Consider the following 15,348-nt stretch of genomic DNA (forward strand, 5'->3'; position numbering starts at 1 on the left):
GGTCCGAGCGTGAGGGGGACTTTTCTGCATATTTCTTTGGTGTATTAACTTGTTTCCCAGAGACCCAGGCGTGTTGCCCTTGTCAGGGCCAGCCATTTAGCCAGGAGCAAACCTAAGAAAGTGATGCCCACTTATTAAGTGAGTGTCTGTCCCTTAGTAATGTAACTCAGTATCTGACATTCTGCAAGGACAGTTGCTGTCCCCTGACCCTGGTAACTGACTCCATAGACAGTTTGTGGTTTCAAGAGTTCTCCGCCCCTTGACGGTCCTCCCCAAACTTCCAACAAACACTGTGGCTGGGGCCTGCCCTAAGGAGTGGGGTCCCCATGTGGGAGATGGAGGCCCAGTGGTCTTGTCCAGGTGGATGTCACCAAGTGTGGCACCTGGGATGTTGTTTCTTCCCCTTGTAAGTCAGAAAGTTTCACTGTTTGCTTTTCTGCTCTATGCAGATCATAATGGCTGGTTATGCTGTTGTTTTCAAGGGACGTTTGGCAACACAGTGGCAGTGGCTGCATTTTGTCTCTCAAAGCAGCTCACTGTACCTTTTTATTTTTTAAAAAAATATTTTTATTTATTTTAGAGAGGAAGGGAGAGGGAGAGAGAGATAGAAGAAACATTAATGATGAGAGAGAATCATTGATCAGTTGCCTCCCACTGGGGATTGAGCCCGAAACCTGGGCATGTGCCCTGACTGGGAATCAAACCGTGACCTCCTGGTTCATAGGTCGACTCTCAACTACTGAGCCACACTGGCCGGGCTCAGATTCAATTTTTGCTGTGTGTGAGGTAAATGATTAAAATCCTACTTCACACACAGCTTCCACATATGTACACCACACACACATTTACACTATGCATACACATCTCTCTGTTTTGTATGCATAGGACATATACATTTAAAAATGTATGTAAATGTACGAGTGTGTGTGTGTACATCAACACAAGTGTTTCCGCAGCGTCTGTGAGGTCCGGTTTATCCAGCCACAGGCGCATTGTTTGTTGGACAAAACATGGCAGATTTGTGTTTCTCCTCGCTATCCTTTCCTCCCATGTGATTTCCTCAATTTACTTGTATGCTTGTTAGTGATTTTTTTAAATGCAAAAGTTTGTATTATTTTAATCTTCCTTTGGTGTTTATTATCTTGAATCATTCATAGGCATTGGTTCTCCTTTGGATTTTAACTAGAAAGGTCTTTCCCTGCAGTAATCTGAGTGTGCGTGTGTGCGCGTGCGTGCACGTGTGTGTGTGTGTGTGTGTGTGTGTGTGTGTGCCTGTGTAAGTGTGTAATTTCCCCAGCATGGATCCCCTTTACTTATTTTTCTTCAGGAAGAAGAGCTAGATGTCAACTTATTTATTCCCGTCTCCTTTGTATTTTTCTCTTTGTATTTGCCTTTTGGGCAATATCAGTAGCAACTGTGATCTTTTTAGTTGTCTAGGCTGGCTGATGTTTGTTTTGCCTTGTGTGTTTTCGGGAGCTTACCCTTTTTGTGCCTTTTTTATAATCCAACGTGTAAGTGTATACCTTCGCAGTTCTAATCCTTTTGTGTTTTCAGACCTTAGCACCCCCCCCTTCTGGAAAGGTCACCCCTTTCTTTGGCCTGTCTTTTTAGTCTCTCTTCTGTCTCCTATCTTCTCCTCAGGCCATGTTTGCCAGCTACGTCCCTGAAATCATAGAGTTAATAGGAAACCGCAAGAAATACGGGGGCTCCTATAGTGCGGTTAGTGGAAGAAAGTAAGTATCCAGAGGTCTGCTGCCTCCGCTGCGGGGTCCTCTCTGCATGCCATTGTTTTTTTGGCTCTTGTTTCTTTGTTTCATGCATGTAGGCAATGTTTGCCCGCTACGTGCCTGAAATTGCTGCTCTCATCCTGAATCGGAATAAATTCGGCGGGACTTTTAACAAACATGGAGGCAGAAAGTAAGTCGGTTGCACCAGAAAAGATGTGGTTGAGTGGCTTCCAGGAGTCCCTGTGGTGGTGGCACCTAAGTCCTGCCCTCTCCTACCCACCCGGGCATCTCTCTGAGGGAAGGGCCACGCTCTGGGTGGGGTGTGATGTTACCCAGGTTGTCACACCGGGACCAACTGCCCAGCCCTGTTCTCATTCACCGCTTCTCCCCACGCATCTTTCCAAGAGACATGGGTTTATCCCGGAAGGGGTGCGAGGTTGGACATCACACACGGGTTAAGGGTAGACACATCTCAACTTGAACAGCCATACCAGGACGTATCCTCTTGAAATTGACGCTAAAAACTGTGAGCTGACTTAATAACCATCATGTACTGGGCTCTATTTGCTTTAGGGATATGGCAAATTGCAGGGGCTTACAATGTGGGCTGGGGAAAGGTGTACAATCCGGATCATGCTTACCCAGTTAAGTTACTGGTTATAGATAACTTGAATGACTTGGATATTTCAGCCTTTATGTCAAAAGATTGGCTAGGACTAGATTTAGGAGTAGATGTCACAGGTATAAACCCACTAGATATCACTGGGCCCGTATTTTCTGTTCTGGTCCCTAACAAGTAAACCATGCTCATTCATTCCTCACACCAACTGGCTTGGTGGTTACACTCGGGTCCCCCACACTAAGATGATGCCATTTTATGGGTTATCTGTGCAGCAGTCACGTGAGATCTTACTCCAGCAAGGAATTCTCAGGGAGGCAAGGTCAAGGTCACCTTGCCTACTATAAGGCGTGGCCACCGGGGAACCAGTTCTCTTTAGCCAGGAGGCACAGAGCTTATCCTCACAGGGACTCGTTACTCACTTGCAATTCCTTGTGGGCAAGAAATAATATGTTTCTGATATGTCAGGACACCACATGCTAAGGCTGAAGTGTCGTTTGGCCTTCCATACACGAATGCTTTCTCCATGGGCTCTCTTTCAACTTGTGCTCATCATGTTATCAATATGTAGGTCCGTGACCCACCAGCGATTTCCCCCCGAGTACATGGCCGGCCCTCAGCTCGCTGTGCTCTGCCAGCCGCCATCGCTCCGGCCACTGCTGGAGGGAGGCCGGGCAGGCAGCAACCATCCGTCCCTTTTTTAAAAAGGACTTTTCTTGGGCACAGCTTTGTTTCTGAGGTTTTGAGTTTTGTTTTAACTCCCATGGAGTAAGAGGTACACACGCATCTTTATCATTCAGCTCAGGACATTTGCGCCTGTGTGCCCAGCCAGTCACTCCCACCTGATCTAGACGCGGGATATTTCCATCACTCTTGCCCCTTCCCTATTACAGAAGTTCCTGCACTGGAACTAGGCTTCTTTCATTCATTTTCAGGTAAACTCTTAAATAGCCGATTCTTTTTTTTTAAGAGAAAATCAAACCAGCACCATGGTGTCCCCTCCATCCTCACCGCCTCCTCCGCGCCTGGCGGTCCCGTTAGATGCGCGGACCTCCTCTCTGAGGCGGCTCCAGCACACCCCACGCTCGGGTGGCCCGCCCTCCCTTCAGAAGATGAGGAGGCGGGAAAAACAGGGCTCACTTCCTTGAACTACCCACGGGACACCCGTTTCCTTTCTCAGTGGCTGAGAGAGAGCCAGTTGGCACCTTCTTGTGCAGCCAGCCCGTGCCTCCACCTCCCCTCTGAGGGAGCCCTGCCCTCCTGTTTCCCTGACAGCCCGAAGGAGATTAGAACCAAGCTGCTCTGATTTCTGGGCCACTGGTTGCATCCGAAAGGCCAAATATGTCTGGAGATTCCATCGGTCATGTGCTCCATGCCAAGAGGAAAACAGCTTCTCTCTCAGTTCTGCCTTAAAGTGTGGGCAGGTCGCCATGAAGCAGACGGCCTTCCGACGGCCAGGGCCGTGTTGGCCTCCCACCCGCTGTCCCAGCCAGCCTGTCGTATCACTGCCCCCCAAGTCAATTTCCCTGAAGTCCAGGTTGAAAATATATCTTGACTCTCGCTCCACGTAAAATCCCCTTCACCCCCAATTAGTTTCCCAACCCCAGTGTGGGTGGGCCTGGTGGCTGACAGCTTTTGATGGCCAGTGACTGGCTCAGGCCCTCAGACCAGCGCCTCCCCCCGGCCTGGTCTGATCCGGGCGCTTTCTGCCTTGGCATTTCCACTCCAACCCCCTCGCGGTGATGACTTCAGATCACAGGCTCCTGCGGCTTTTGTTCTGCCTCCGTCTCGGTAATCTTTTATCACCGCTGCTAGCCTGCTGATGCCCGCCCCCTCTCTTTTTTCCTATCCCCTTTATGAAAATGCGCACTTGGCTTTTAATGTTCTCGCTGGGTCTCCAGTGTCGCCGACCCTGCGGACAGAGAGCAGGTTCTGTCATCAGCACGGGGACTGTGCACTTTGCGCATTGTTTCCTGGTTCAAAAGCTAATTACTAAGTAGTTTAAAGAAGCCCTTTGGTCACTTAGATCTTTCATCAGAAAATATAAGCTTGGGAAAGGCACGGTAATAGAGGGCCATTAGCACCCTTTGTTTGATGTTGTTTTTCCAGTCAGTAGAACAAGATTGATGAAATGTTATGTTTGGCCAAAATTTGAGTTTTCATTTGGAATTCAGTGTTGAGAGAATGGGCTGTCAGAATCAATAAGTTCCCTTGCGCTTGGGATACGGGCATGTGGTAGTAATTAGCAATATAAGGTCTTTAGTTGAGCAACCAAGCATGGGTTCTGGCAGCAAACATAATGAGAAACTACAGTTGTTCTATTTCTAACGTCAAAAAGTTTCCAGATAAAATTAAATGCATTTGCAAAAGGAAAGCAGCTAAACTTTGTTGAAAGATAGAGTTCAGACTCTGAAAATAGCATGCTTCGCCCATGTTTGTGTGTATGCATGAATGTATGTGCTGTACTCATGGACCCACTTACATGCACACTGCTCCCGAGGATTTAGTCAAGCAAGTGCCCAGAAAGTAATTAAAACATATACACAGTTAAGGAATTGGTTTATGGGTGAGCATTTTACTCAGGAATAACCTCCCTTTTAAAAACGCATCCTTCGAGAACTCAAGGTAACTTGTGACCCAAAGCCACGGAGACACACAACTTTGAATTCCAAAGATTATTTAGAGTAAAAGAAAACTAGGCCGAGAAGCTTGGGGGTTTGTTTAGGTAACACCCCATTTTAGAGTATCTGAGCATATGAAGATTTCCTCGGCACCTCATTTTCAGTGTGTGTTTGGCAGAATGTAAACATTTCCTTTCACATCCCCAGAACACCTTCCCCGTCAACACTGTATCAAGGCGTCGCCCAGCGCTCTCCTCCATATTCCACACCTGACCTCCCACAGCACAACCCGAGCCAGCAGTGGGTGTGGGCAGTGTGTTCTGTGTGTCAGCTTTTCTCTAATGTATCTTGTGGTGATGTATTGGGGCTCCTGAGAATAGGGACTTGGGTGTCAACAACCAGGGGTTCCAGTGAATGACCCAGGAAAGCAGTTTTTCCAAGTTGGAGGTCTTGGGGACAGTTAGCCCCTTGGGCTGAGTCCCCAGATTTTATTCAAAAGAGTAGCCCGCCTGCAGCCCAGCCGTCCTCCTAAGGACTCTCGCTGCCTCTCCTCCTTTCTTTCATGGGATGCCAAAGCCGCTCCGAGGCAGGGAGCACAGGGGTGAGGCTCCCATGGCCTTTAGGATCCCAGCCCGCTCTCCTTCCTCCCACAGCCCCTGCCGTTTCCCCCAGAGGTTTCCTCTCTGTGTGTGACTCAGCCCACTCCTGGTTAGTTTATGAGAACTGACAAGATCATGGTCTAAGGTCACATGGCCAAGGGCCATGAAAAATAATCAGCCACAGAGAGGAATCCATCTGCTAACCCCCTTGTTAGAGGCGGCCTGGACAGGGAGCCATCCAGACCTTATATTTCCCAGGCAGGGCTTCTGGGGCCCGAAACAGAGGCAGTGTCTTTGGCCAGGTGTTTGGGACAGAGGAGAATGGGATGGGTTGGTTATTCCATGGATTCCTGGTAGCCAAATACTGAGAAGACACAGAGAGACGAATAACAGGACAAGGAGTAGGCAAAGGGAATAGGAAAGTGAATATAATGTACTGGGAGGAAATGTTGCCCGCTGGATGAGAAAGCAGGGCCCCTTCTGGCTGGGGGAGCAGTGGTCGCAGAAGAACCGGGTCTGGCTCCAATGCATGAAAGCTGCCTGTGAAACTGAAATGTAGAGCGCTTCCTCTGGACTTCCAGAAGTGAGAACGTGAATCACTGTAGAGCAAAGCCCTAGGGCCGCCTTCCATGACAATAGTAATAACTACACACACTTGCCTATTTTCCAATTCTCCCAGCAGCCTGTGAGGGAGGTAATGTTGTCATCTCCATTTGCAGTGGGTGAGGAGACTGAGGACCGCAGAGGTTAAGTGATTTGCCTGATGTCCCATAGCTACTGAAGGGCAGAGCTTCAACCAGGGATTTAACCTGGGGCAGTATGCGCCCCTGGGTCACATTGCCTCTCTAGATCATCTCTCGAGACCCCGTTCGTTCTGCTCTACACTCAGGGATCTGATCATTGTGCGTGTTTCTCCACCACTGTCCGTAAGTGGGGTGTCACCTTGGGCCTGTCTCCTCCTTCTGATCATTTGTTACCTCTCAGGATCCTGGCCCCAGGGAGAGGGGACACAACTATTAGCCCCCCTCATTCGGTTAGACGAGAAATTGACCTTTTGAACACCTCTAACAATGAGGGGCTCTCAAGACTGGGCAGGCAGATCATTGATCGACGTGAGATGTGTGTCTTACTAGTATTTGTGGGTTTCAACACTGTCAGCCTCCATCCTTTCTGGGGGTTCATTTCCTAGGTGACCAGCCATGGTAGGCGGTAGTGATCGCCTAGACCACTCCTGGGCAGAGCCCACCTGCATTCTGTCTTAGGAAGAGCCCTCTCTGCCCTGGCAGAGGTATCTACCTGCTCCCATCAGCTCCTGACAGCACACCTCTGGGTCTCTGGCTCTGGGGACATCAGCTCTGAGTGGGAATATCAGCCCTCGGGTTGTGTCCCTCTGGAGGGAGGGCCATTTGCCTTCAACCTCACGTGTGTCCTCAGGGTTGTAAGAAGGAGCCTCAAAGGCACAGAGGTGGGGAGACCCTATTATGCTTTTCCATTAAAACATGAAAACAGGGTGATTTGTGACTTTTCATGTAAATGCTTACATTTTGAAGAGTATTCAGTAATTTGGAACAAAATGTCAAGCTCTAAGCACCGCTTGAGAGCAGTTAGTTACTGTCCGCTCCTGTTATCTCCACTGGTTCATTCATTCAGTTCTGGAGGTTTGCTGAGGACCTCTGTGCCAGGCACACTGCTGGGTTGTGTGCGAACCGGATCGGGATGGGTGGTGAGCAAGCTGCCCAGGGAACCTGAGCTGGGGGAGGTCCCGGTCTCCAGGAGGTCACAGGCAATGAGCAAGGCTGTGGCCAAGGGAGCTACCAGGCACACATTTTAAAAGCAGAGACAAGACCTAAGATTCTGTTGTAGAGCAAAACAGGGATTCTTTACCTTCAATCAAGTGGTCCAGGGAGGTGACACCTGGGAGGAGATGTTACAGTCGTTCAGTGGCCACTGAACCCCGCTTTCATTATCCCCAAAAGAAGTGAGCACCCTAGTTTTAAAATTCATGTTTTGTGAGGTCTTTGCTTGCCCCTCCATGGGACTAAGTCTTAAACTCTGCCTCTCTGGGGTCCAGATGCCTGACCGTGCTCTCCCGTGACCCGCCAGGTGAGGCACCCGAGTACTTGCCCCGGTTCTGATTAGGGGGCCCTTATCAGACTCTGCCTTCCCTCTTATCAGAAATAGGCTCCTCATCTGCCTCTGCATTCTTTGTTCATTTCTGATTCCACTTTCTCGTCCCTTTTGTGAGATTTTTTGTGTCAACATGGAATTCCATTTCACCGTCTTCGCCACACTCAGGTTTTGCCCGCCGTGGTTCTCGACCATTTTTAAAAATTGGAATTGCAATGACCGGCTGTGGAGGAACAGAGATTATTTCCTTACAAAGGTTCATTTCATCTACCCTTGGTAGCCCACCCCCACCTAAATGAGAGCTCACATGAGTTCCTCATTGTCATCCATTCCACATGTGTTTATTGAGTGCTCGCTACACGCCAGGCACTGGGGATAGATGTATTTCCACACACCCATAAAAACCTCCAAATAGGTCACATCTGTCTTGAGCTGCACATCATATATTATTTGACCACCAGTGTGGTTGGCAGTTCAAAGTCAGAGCTTATTTAGGCTTCCCCTGCTGGTTCCCAGAGGTGACGGCCTTCCTGCGGGCTGCATGGGCGTGGCTGAGCTTCCTGGGAAGGCCTGACCCAGCGTTTGGACTAGGACGCAGGGTCCTTCCCGTGGTGTGTTGGGCTGAGCACCGGGGGCCTTCTTCCCTTTCCCGTCTCCATGGAGCTTAGGCAGCACTCACTCTTGCCCCCCACGGCCTGCGTGGGGGGACTGCTCTTGAGAGTGAGGTTCCCTGTGAGATGTCATTTACGATTTCTGTCCCACAGACACCGCTCTGGTTGAAATGTGACTGAAGCTTTGCTTTTTACACAAACTTCTATTCCTTGACAAGCGAGCCCTTCAGCCCTCTCCTTGCAAGGTCCATGCGAGCCCCAACTTGAACTCCCAGCAATGTCTTCAGATTCCTAGATTTTAAAAACCATAAATTAGCAAATCATCAACATATCACCAGGAAGGATCATCTGGTAGCCATTCGAGTCAGAAGGAAACACAGGCCCCAATAACCGATCTTCACAAAGATATGAAGAACCGTAGACAGACAGATACAGTAAATAGGAAGACAAACAGATAATTCAAGCTGACAGGCCAGCTTGGACTGATTAGGCATTCTGCTTTGATTAGCATTAAACTTTTAGGGGAGGAAAAAATGAGATTGCCCTAATACTTTGGAACAATGACCCCTTGACTACTTCTGAAATTCAGTACCGAGGGACAGATACCAAAAGCAAGTGTCAATTAGATGCTGTATCGTATAATGTAATATGCCAGGTATTCCTTTGCAGCGAGAGGGGTCTTGGTGGGTGTGGATGTGGGCGCTTCTTTCTTTGCATCTGCTTTGGATTCTTATAAGCCACATCTTCAGTCCCTTTCAAACTTGAAGCTCGATTTAAAGAGACTCGAATGCATATTAAATCAATTTCCTGATAATACTAATGAAATGAAAGCACCCCCCCCCCCCCCACACACACACACTTTCCTGCTGTCTCTCTCTTCCCTTCCACACACTTATCAAAATGTTCCAGCTATTGTTCTGAAAACAAGAATAGAAATGTAGGTGGGAGATGAATTGCATGGCTAAAAAAACCCCACAAAGTCATATGTAAGCCTAGATTTTGCTCTTAAATATTTTTCCATTAAAAAAAGAAGTCTGAATATGTATTTTCTAATTATAATCCCTGAAGATTCTTTCTCTTTAACCTCATATTTGATTGGAGAATCCTTGCTGGGTAGATTTCAAATCCAAAAGATGCACGTGGCCCTCGGAGACTAAGTGGTATTGTTTTCTGTTTCTGACGATGTCATTCATTTTGATGGAAGGCTTTCCAGATCTGTGTACAGCAGTTCTTAGTAGATTTGGGGTTCATCCCACAGATGCTGCCATCATACATTGAAAACAAACCAGGAAACTTTCTAACTGGCCAAGTCTGGTGTCTCCTTTTATTAAAAATCTATAGGGGCTAATGCGATGTGAAACTCCTGGAAGCCTCATTCTGTGACGCACAGGGAGCCAGCCTCCACATCTAGTACTGGCATTGCATGGCAATGGCTGTTCCCATCTCCGGAACCACAGGGCTGCTCCAGATGTGGGTGGCAATCGTCAGTAAAGGAACCTTCGGTCCCCTCTCTATACCTTTTCAATAAGGGGACACAAAGGCAGTTCAGACATGCATACACGCCCATCTCTGTGGGGGGTTTCTGACCCTGGCCACTGACCGTGAAGCCCAATGTCAGCTAACATCTAGAGCAAATCTAGGAAAGCTCTCATTCAGCATATTTGCTCCACTAACAAGTATTTGAGCCCCTGCAATGTTCTTGGCACCGTGCTATGTGCTGTGTTTAAAAGGATGAGCTAGAGCCCAGCCGGTGTGGCTCAGTGGTGAGAATTGACCTATGAACTGGCAGGTCATGGTTTGATTCCAGGTCAGGGCACTTGCCCAGGTGGCTCAATCCCCAGTAAGGGGCATGCAGGAGGCAGCGGATGTATGACTCTCACTCATTGATGTTTCTATCTCTCCTTTCCTCTCTGAAACCAATAAAAATATATTTTAAAAACATTGTAAAATAAATAAAAGGATGAGCTAGAAAGTGTGATTATTGCTCTCCTGGAGTGTACCTGGGACATCGAGCAATCAGAATCATTTAAGAAGCCAGTGGCAGCGAAACAGAAGCTTGAATATGTAGGAGTATCATCCCAGTGAAATGCTATTTTGGCAACAATTTTACTCAATAAAATCATGAAATTATAAAGCAACATGAAGGCTGCAAGCATTTTAGAAGGAGTGCTCCTAAAAGCATTCGCTAATTCCCAATTGTTAAATGTACCCATTGGAGCAGTTAGGGCAAAGGTAAGGGCAGGTGACTTGAGCACCAAAAGCCTACGGATCTAATGATGGACCAAGTAACAGAGGGGTGCAGAGAGATTTGGAAGGATGGGGAGCGGCTGATGCCACCCTGAGGTCTGCTCCATTCCCTGCCTTCCCTCTTCCTTGGGGAGGAGTTCTGTGTCTCACGGAGACCTGGAAGCTGTGGACAGCTCCCAGTTATTTTGTGGGTAACATGATGGAGGCCTCGGAGGCCTGTGAAAGTGTGTTGCATCTACTCAGCCAGGCTGGCTAACAGAGTGTGCAACCTGGGGCAACACCCTTGGGTGTGGCTGGGGAGCAAGGCCAGGGTGTGTCAACTTGATTGTTATTATGGGAAGGTCAAGTCCAATAGCACATGCTCTCAGGCCATGAGGCATGATTTACTAGAGGGGTTAGGGACAGAGGGAGGGCTCAATTTGCAAATCAAAGCTGTATGTCTCCTCTCTAGGGCGAGAACCATTTCTTTTGGACTCATTTTCTATTTCACCTTCTTCCCAAAGAGGTAGCTGACTTTTGCTTAATCCTCTCTTCTCTTAGTCCCTCCTGTTCAGAAGCAGCATTACCAAGTGGAGAGAGATCTGAGTCGAGGAGAGTGCGGTTCAGTGTGATGATCCCTCTGTAAGCGCAGAGAGCTGGCCAGGATTGGAAGAGTCAGGTCAGGGGAAGACTGGCTTATTTAAAAAATAGCCAAAGGCCATTAAGTCTGTAGTTATGGGATGAATAAAATGCAGAGGAGTGAGGGGTTGGGGAGAGAGACAAGGAAGTGCAGTTTGTGAGAGTCTGGCCATCATATTATTGCTTCCTTGAGGGAGGAAGGGAGGGAAGGAGGGAGGGAGGGAGAGAGGAAGGAGGGCAGGAGGGAGGAAGGGAGGGAGGGAGGGAAGGAAGGAAGGAGGGAGGGAGGGAGGCAGGGAGGGAAGGAAGGAAGGACGGAAGGAAGGAAGGAAGGAAGGAAGGAAGGAAGGAAGGAAGGAAGGAAGGAAGGAATAGAGAGAAAGAAACCAAAACGGTGGTGGTAATATCTGCATCCTAGGTTATTGTGAGAATTAAATGAGAAACGGAAAAGCAGGATTGGCAGAGCTTGGTCAGGGAACCTTGATTAAAGGGCCCAGGACTGTACGTGGTTGGGGAGGAGTGATTCTCCAATTAAAAATGAGGTGCTTACCCAGGGTGTGAGAGATCAACCAAAGGACTTGTATTCATGCATGTGAGCATATCCATGGACACAGAAAATAGGGCGTGGGAGCATGTGCTGCGGGGCGGGGGCGGGCAGGGAGAGGTCAAAGGGGGAAAAAGGAGACATATGTAAAACTTTCAACAATAAAGCATTAAAAAAATGAGGTGCTGTTGACAGAAGGAGGATGCCTGCTGAACAGGCAAAAGCAACCAATGTCTCCCACACTGAGGTTCCCGGCATTTAGTTTTAAGACTTGGACTGAAACACTCTTTAGGCAGCCAGCCACAAAGACGGGGATCAATCCTCGTGCACGGTCCAATTATGGAGGTCCGACTTGGAATGATGGAGGTGCAGTCACAGATCCCTCTGGGCTGGCTCAGGTGCTGACCACTTACCGATGGTAAGATGCACCTCCTTCCTGCAGAAAGGTCTCGTCTGGTCAGGACATCCAGTGTTTCCCATTGGGTCGACCAGTAGTCTGTCTTCCGACCTTGGGGTGTTTTCCAGAGGTGCCTTTGCTGCGATGCTGGGATGTAGTTGCTCAACCTTCTGCCCCATTTAGAGAAACAGCCAAGCAGCCTGTCTCCCCAGAACAGCTCTGTTGACAGCTGGATCAGATGATTACTTCATTCTCTTCCTCACTTGGAGGGAGAAGGCATTTCCTTCCTTTGTGATTAGCAAAATCCTAGATGTAGCCCTGGCTAGGAAATGACCTCATCTCCTAACCTCCTTGGGCTGTTTTGGTTATTTGTTTGTGTTTTCATTTGTTTTAAACAGAAAGTGGTTAAAACAGGGCTTGGAGTGCTGCGTGCTCACAGTTGTTTTGGCTTCACTTTTGTCCTTTTTACACGTGCTGTTCTCTCACATACTTGAAACAGGGTAGTAGACCTGAGCTGGCAGAATCAGGCACTGCTCTGACAGGCTTGCATCTGACTGTTCAATTCTTCTAACACTTACTATGGCCCAGGGTCATCTAGCCACATATGCTCCGCCATCAAGTCCATTGATCAACGTATAGTTCTTGAAAGCCCAGCCAGGTTGGGGGTCCTGAGCTGGGTCCCAGGGTGCGGTGGACAGAGGGGACCCACTCGCCTGGGTTTTCCTTGTTTACAGAAGACGATCTCCGGCATGGACATCCTTTGGGACAGTCTGTTAGGAGGACGTGTGAAGGCAGGAGCTAGTTTAGCCTTCTTCCTTTAGGGCAGTACTTGGAGTACTGACCACTGTGATGTGGGTTCCGGGGTCTCTTGCCACCCCACCCTGCTTTCTACGTGATAAAACGCTGATGAATTCCTTGGACAAGTCCTTCTTAAAATGCGTTCCCATCAAGGCAGCAGCTACCAATGGCGGGAGGTGTGGGGGGAGGAGGGACCGGAGAAACATGATTAGAAGGCTCAGCAGAAAGACAAGAGCTTCTAGCATATGTATTTGATATAAATATTATAGTTTTACAGAGACATCGAGATCAATATATGCCACATTTCATCTAGCTCTTTGACAAAGTGAGCACAGTGTATTCAGGAAAAGCTGTATAGGATTTTCAATTTACTCCGTATGATTTATTGTGACAGGATAGCTATGGGTTTTTTAAGTTCTTTATACTTGTTCCAGTAAAAATGGATATAGTATCTTTAAAAATAAACAGCCCAGAGCTGTGCATTTTACATCATCTTCCTCAGTGAGGCTCTGCTTAAGGGAGATGTAGGACCTCCCTGGCCCGTGGGGCCTGATGCAGTCGGATCTGCCTCCATCCTCGCGTTTTAGCTTTTTTGGAGCGAGGGAGGGGGTTGGGAGCTGTGGGGAGAGTAAACATGAACGGAATTAGGAAGCTGTTGCAGATGTCTAGACAAGATGGACGGATGGCATGAACGGGGCCAGGTCCAGAGAACTGGGACCCTGTGCTAGGGCTCTGCTGGTCCCAGGTCACCCAGGACCAGCTTCTTCTAGCGGCACCAGTTGCTTCCTCGGCTTAGGGGGCATCAAACCACAGCAGGCCTGCCCTTGCTCTGGCATTCACTGGGCACTGAGTCTCTGGACCGCAGTGTCCACACCAGAACGATGCAGGCACTAGACTGTACACTCGCCAAGGGCAGTTCTGACACAAAGATACACGGGAGAACGTGCAAGGGAGCCCACCATGCTCGCAGCCCTTTGCAAAGGCTGCTGGCTCTCTGAGTCTTTTGAAAAGTCTGTGGATTTTTTTTCTCTCATTGAGGGAAGCTCACCCTCAGGGGCTCTGGGTGCCTCGTTCCCCAGAGCCTTGAAAAGCTGTGTCTGGTGGCCCCCCTCTCTCCTCTACTCTTACGCCTCCAGCCCGGAGGCAGTGCCCCTGAGCTATCCACTCTGAAAGGCACAGTGGCATTGAGCTCTTGGGCGTCCAGCTTTCCTGACCCACTTCCAAGCGGAGTGATGGAGGACAGTGTGTGGGAGGTGAAGATGGTTATTGACAGCGATACTTATTGCGTGAAGAGGCGCCCATGAAATAAGCAACTGGTAGTTTTCTGGTGAGCCCTGATAGCGATCATAACAGTCAAACGTTATTCTGACTAAGTCACCCTCCACCCCTCGATGCCATGCCCGCTCCATGACCCACCTGCGTTACCACCTCTGGTTCATCCAGCCCGCGTTTGTGGACACTCTCCCCAGGCCAGCCACTGTGTGAGTAACTGCTCTCCCCAAGATGCCATTTTGGCATTTCAGATGCTTCCTCCTGCATCTGAGATGGACCTTTTAATCCTAGCTACTAACATTAATTTATCTCAATAAAGATTTGTTCCCAGAACTAAAAACTTTAAAAACCAAAAAAGTACATCAGAGGAAAAATGGTTACTGAGTTAGGTTGGCTGGCCATCTTCGCAAACCAGGGGGCCGGGCCTGCTAGAAGTCAGCGGTTGCCATGGCAGCAGTCTAAACATGTCCAGCTCTGGGTCCGCAGCAGCTGCCTTTGTAAACTCTCCAGCGTCAACGAGCCACAAGATTTCTGTCTTCCTCTGGGTGCTCAGGCTGAGGAAGTCCTGAGCCGGATACAGCCTATAGCATCTAAAGATGGACGTCTGCATCGCGCCGCAGCCCCTGGGTGGCCAAATTGTGTGGCTTAACTTGAAACTTGGTTCAGCGTTCCTGCTGCCTCTCAGCCTTGACTGTCTTGGGCCTTCTGGTCCGGCTGACCAGGGGCAGCCAGAATCCAGTGACCCCGCATCTCTGTGGTGCTTTAGGTGGGGTTTAGCTCTGCCCGCTGCAGGCCCCACACTCAGCCTCTCGCCTGCCCAGTGGAGACTCGCCGACACCCCCTCCTCTGTGTGTCCAGGAGGATCTCCTCTTGGTTCAGCCCGGCCCGTCAGGAGCCAGCAGAGCTGCAATGCCGCAGCCTCTGCCCTTTTCACATCACCCCTTTCCTCTCAGCGAGAACTGGGTCCGAGAACAGGGTCACAGCCTGGGCAAGTCCCTTTCGCTTGCGGTGGGATCTCGGACACATAACTTAAGGAGGCTGAGGTTCAGAGAAGTTACCCGAAAATATGCAGATAAGAGGAACACGGGGTTATGTGAGGATTAGGTGAGATTATATGGGCCTCGGAGCTTTTTATATGTTACGTACTGATTTACGGGTATCCCGTGAA

General features: G+C 49.0%; 1 protein-coding gene across 21 annotated transcripts in view; it reads left to right on the top strand.

Moving 5' to 3' along the window:
• The window catches only part of KCNMA1 (potassium calcium-activated channel subfamily M alpha 1), a gene marked incomplete at both ends in the record, with an annotated part of 694,964 nt that overhangs the window by 474,984 nt on the left and 204,632 nt on the right, over positions 1-15,348 (top strand). For 20 of the 21 annotated variants that reach the window (XM_079794081.1, XM_079794087.1, XM_079794070.1 and 17 more), the window contains one exon: positions 1,642-1,733. In XM_079794081.1, coding sequence (XP_079650207.1) covers positions 1,642-1,733 — 92 coding nt within the window. Of the gene's footprint in view, positions 1-1,641; positions 1,734-1,825; positions 1,918-15,348 lie in introns of all 21 variants that reach the window. The other variant, XM_079794078.1, reaches the window with a different exon arrangement.

The sequence above is a fragment of the Cnephaeus nilssonii genome, assembly GCF_951640355.1.
Source record: "Cnephaeus nilssonii genome assembly, chromosome: 16".
Lineage (NCBI taxonomy): Eukaryota > Metazoa > Chordata > Mammalia > Chiroptera > Vespertilionidae > Cnephaeus > Cnephaeus nilssonii.